At 35.0% G+C, this 4,577-nt stretch overlaps 1 protein-coding gene and 1 pseudogene across 1 annotated transcript; one reads left to right on the forward strand and one right to left on the reverse strand.

The window, feature by feature from the left end:
• Positions 1–6: 6 nt before the first annotated feature.
• Positions 7–3,954, reverse strand: LOC134825844 (microtubule-associated proteins 1A/1B light chain 3A-like). Its single transcript, XM_063838037.1, has 3 exons — positions 3,852–3,954; positions 3,283–3,445; positions 7–520 (listed from the first exon to the last, which is right to left on the reverse strand). Exons 1-3 carry the CDS (start codon positions 3,895–3,897, stop codon positions 361–363), a joined length of 369 nt encoding a protein of 122 aa, XP_063694107.1. The 5' UTR covers positions 3,898–3,954; the 3' UTR covers positions 7–360.
• On the forward strand, positions 2,942–3,060 carry LOC134825845 (5S ribosomal RNA; annotated as a pseudogene).
• Positions 3,955–4,577: the final 623 nt, after the last annotated feature.

Genomic DNA, 4,577 nt, shown 5'->3' on the forward strand with positions numbered 1-4,577 from the left:
CAATTCAGTTTTTAAATCACGAAGAAATTATAATGATATTTTACGTTTTATAATTTTTCTGGCATATTTTATACGATAAAGTCATGTGAATAGTACACGTAGAATTAAAATGTAAGTATTGTTTTTTTAATCGTTTTTCATTTAACACAGTATAGAAGAGAAAAACTTCTACAAAGTTTCTTTAAATTCTAAGCTCTCAAGCCTGGACACTCCAATTGAAAAATCACTGAAATGTCTATGTCATTCAACCCCAAAATAATATAATACATTCTACTACATCACATGTCCAAGCTTGAAGAGCAACAGGAAGCACCACAATCCGAAAGATAACATCACGAAGAAACGACACCTTCACTCTTTTTAACCGAACATCTCTTGTGAAGCATAGGTCATGTACACAAAACCGTCCTCATCTTTCTCGTTTTGATAAACCTCACTCATTGTCAGCGTCAAGGTTGCTACGGTTTTCTGGTTTACTAGCAGGAAGAACGCTTGGTCCGGTCGCAGAGTTAGCCGGCGCCTGAAATATTTTTGTTAATTTTAAATATGTGGTCTGTTATACTCTGTACGTGATTGGATTGTTTGACGTTGTGTCTAATATTTCATTTATTGCATAAGTGGCATTTATAGTGCAGTTGCAGCAATTTTATTGTGACATGTTATTGAGAAACTGATCCCAGACTCTCGACGCCAGGTGGGCACCACGTGACATGATAGCTGGATCACGTGACGCTCGTCGTCTGGGAACCAACCCTATTGCTTGAATGTTTAAAGTGTTTTTAGTCGACAACATCATTCAGTTTTATAAACTCAAAGATTCTGACCTTGATATTAAAAGCACGAAGCTACGCTATGCTAAAGCTAAAAGCTATCAACTTTTATTTTACGAATCTTTTAAGAAACCTTTTATTTATTCTATAATACATAACTAAATTAAGTTAGCGTAGTAATCTCCCTTTATAGAATAATCTCTTAAATCTTAATCATTATAATTAAAAGACCGGACAGATTTATTCAATATAACTTAATAAAGTCCATAGCATAGAGTTATCTCTTAATCATATAAATTGAAAATTTAATAGAGTCAGAGTATTTAATTTGTTTAGGAAAGATAAGAAAAATCGAAACTTGGTGTAGTTTTCTAAGAAATTAATAATCTAATGTACAAATTATCTACCTTCTTCTTTACGGTATACCTCTCTGGAAACAAACAAGCAAACAAACACATTATATATGCTACTAGCTAAACTGTTAGAATATTCATAAAGCCTAAAGGCCGAGGTCCAAGAGTCTAGTTGAGACCTGGGCCGCATTGAGCACTGAATTTTGCTTTCCGGAATGTTCCCCCAATTAATTGTACACACATAATATATCCAGGGCATCATGTAAATAGAAACGCTATTGTGACTGTAGTGCTTAAATCACAACATTGTTACGCAGGAATCAATAATAATACTGAAACATTTAACTCGGTAGTTTGGCACGGTTCCAGTTCCCTTCAATTCCAGTCAAATTATAAATCACGAAATATGGACCATTGGGAGATGTCAGCCCCAAACCAGAGCCCAGAGGAAGTTGGAGAGGGAAATTAAGAAACTAAGGGTCATGATTCTAGATACCCTTATTTGACTAGCCCCAGCTTAATTTGGTAAGGAAATTATATTTCCGAGGTTAGTAGGTTTAACCTTCAGGGTTATTATTTAATTACATAGCATAAGTAATTCAAGTATGTACTATTAACAGTATACATCGTCCCAGAAAAAAAAATTCTTCGTGATTGGAATGATAGTGATTATATATGTACGTCTCAACGGGGAATTTCATTCCATAACTAAACACCCACGCCAATAGGACACAAACGTGAAACGCGCACATTACACATGACACACACACATTACACATGACATACGCACACACGACACATAATATGGTGTTACTATTTTCGTACACTGCCAATTACTGCACACGCACACACACACACACGCGGAGTGTAGCGTTATGTACTATATTTGTCACAAATTATCAGTTATGAGATTATTACTTGTGTCTCACGTTACTGAATATTATCTGTGAAGCAAATTGACTTAAAACCTGAAGGGCCCTATTTTTAGCTGAGTCAAAAGTTTTCTATCCGCTTCAAAATGGCCCCTTCTGTGTTATTTCACCTCACAGGAGATTCTCTGACTGAATAACTTCTCAGTTGTAATTACACTTCGATTACACACAATAATGTCAATGATCACATATAAATGGACAAGATATTGTGACGTGGTATTGTTAAGGTCACATTTCTTAAATCATCTTAGTTATCAATGTTTGAGAAATATTTAAAGACATAGAAAAAATGTAGGTCCATGAGAACTGAAAAGTGCACTATAAATAAATTCGAGTACATTTTACACTTGTTACTCATGAGTGTGGGACACAGCACATACTTCTACATTCTCAGTTTCAACAACACTGCCAAACGTAAACGCTTTACTATAATTATACTATTTCAGCAAGTCCAATCTTCATATCCAACATTTCTCACATTTCTATAAACTAGATTATATGATTTTATCAAGATAATACCGACAAGTATCCAGTAATTGACATGATATCAATGTATATTCTCGTTGCCAATACAGCAATGCTAACACACTAATATATAAGTGAGCGTAACAAGGAAATACCACTGTAACTTATGTGTTAATGTCTGTCTGTGTTTCTGATTAAAACAAACAACTTAGGAGTAGACAGCTGCAACCTCACGATTGGTAAATTAGATTTGCGGGGAAACAACGAACTGTTAAAAATGTCCACATAAAATTTTAATCAATCAGGTTTAACGTATTATAAATAACATTTTAAACGTAAAATCATGATACATTTATATCAAAATATTTATGTACAGAATACAGACCAATGTAAATATAAAGGCTTAAATTTCAATGATGTCGGATACGGCCATACTCGCTTGAATACACCCCATCTCGTTCGATCTGGGAAATTAAGCAACTGCAGGCCGGGTTAGTACTTGGATGGGTGACCGCCTGGGAATTCCCGGTGCCGTACCCTTTTGCAAACTAAGCTGAACGAAGATGCACGAATTTTTAACTTAATTTTGACAGGTCACTGGAACGAGACACTGGGCCCTTCCTAGCCCTGGTCTTAACTAACCGACGATTTTCTTTTATCTGGAGTAATACCATCCACAACGTATTACATAATTTCATCTAATGATCATGTCTGCATTGCAAATTCATAAAACAATTAACGATACTACAATCATGCAATCACCTGATGATGGAGATAAGTTGTCCCATAGTGAGCTCCTCTGGTACCAGGAACTTGGTCTTGTCCAGGATTGGCAGGTTCTTCTCGTGTTTGTAGCGCTCCACGATGACTGGAGTCTTGTTGGGGTGTTTCATACGGATGTCATCTACTTCTCGCTTCCTGCTGGCTGTTGGGTGGTGGAAATGTTAGCGTTTAACTAATTGAAGGCACTGTTAGCAGCTTAAACAATATGTGAACACATAACTCATTTATAAAAACCAGCATATTCGGACAAAAAATTGACATTTTGGTACATTTCTGCTTAATATCCTGATTTTCAAGTTGAGGGAAGTTTGATCAATTAGCTGTTAAATTGGTCAACAAGTAAATTCTAAAGTAGGTATAAAGCCAAAGACCCACTAGTTAAACAAGGAATTGAAACTGTGGGGCTCGGTGCAGACCAACCTACCTGAGCTGTGGCTAAAGCTCTAATATACAAAAACAATACATTGATATAGATAATTTAACAACCATCACTGGCTTCTGGCCTAAATCACAGCTAAGGTTCTCCCTCACCAAATATTTTAACTTACCGAAGCTTTTGCGTTCTCTAAAACTCCTGGTAACGGGAGGCATCATTACATAACAATCCTTCTCAGTGGTTCTTGGTGAAACTTTAATAATGGTGGTATTTGCTATAATAAGAGTTGATGTTAGTGAATTAGACTGTGCTTTCAGCAATACTCATATATACTGCATTAGCATTATACTGCTTTAGCATATCATCTCTATGGAGATTTATCAATAAATCACTCATAATTATGATTTTATTCTTAGTATACAAGGGGGTGGGTCCCTGACAATAGATCATTATCTTGTAGACCATAGGCATAGGGCCAGGGGCCCTTTATTTACTCAGTCTAGGGGAACAATTATCCAATATTTATACTGTACAAGTTACATTGGAATGTACAGTCAATAATTTATACCATTAAAGAATTTTCCTTGCCTCTCCAAGCTTATTGTATAAGTTTAGATTAGGATGACTCAATATAGGGTGTTTCAACTCTCAATATGGTCACTCATGGAAATTGATCTTTAAGATGTTTTCTGAAAGAGTAGAGATAGATCTACCAAATGATCTTTTTAAATGAAACAATAAGTTTTTCAATGAAACAATAGGTTTTATTTTACATTCCTTTCTTAAATAAAATAAAAGCTTAAACCACGAATTTGTTAACTAGAAGTTAACTTGAGGAAATATTCTTTAATGGTTGAATATAATTATTTTAAAAACTTTATTTGTTAGTATTTTATTA

Source organism: Bolinopsis microptera, unplaced genomic scaffold, assembly GCF_026151205.1.
Source record: "Bolinopsis microptera isolate Bmic1 unplaced genomic scaffold, MBARI_Bmic_1.0 sca153, whole genome shotgun sequence".
NCBI lineage: Eukaryota > Metazoa > Ctenophora > Tentaculata > Lobata > Bolinopsidae > Bolinopsis > Bolinopsis microptera.

What these genes read in the sequence shown, in the direction of transcription:
- LOC134825844 (XM_063838037.1), bottom strand. Translation starts at nt 3,897, where the DNA reads ATGATGCCTCCCGTTACCAGGAGTTTTAGAGAACGCAAAAGCTTCG. An exon ending in TAGAGAACGCAAAAGCTTCG is followed by an intron (nt 3,446 to 3,851) that starts GTAAGTTAAAAT and finishes ACCACCCAACAG; the next exon opens with CCAGCAGGAAGCGAGAAGTA. An exon ending in CAACTTATCTCCATCATCAG is followed by an intron (nt 521 to 3,282) that starts GTGATTGCATGA and finishes AAAATATTTCAG; the next exon opens with GCGCCGGCTAACTCTGCGAC.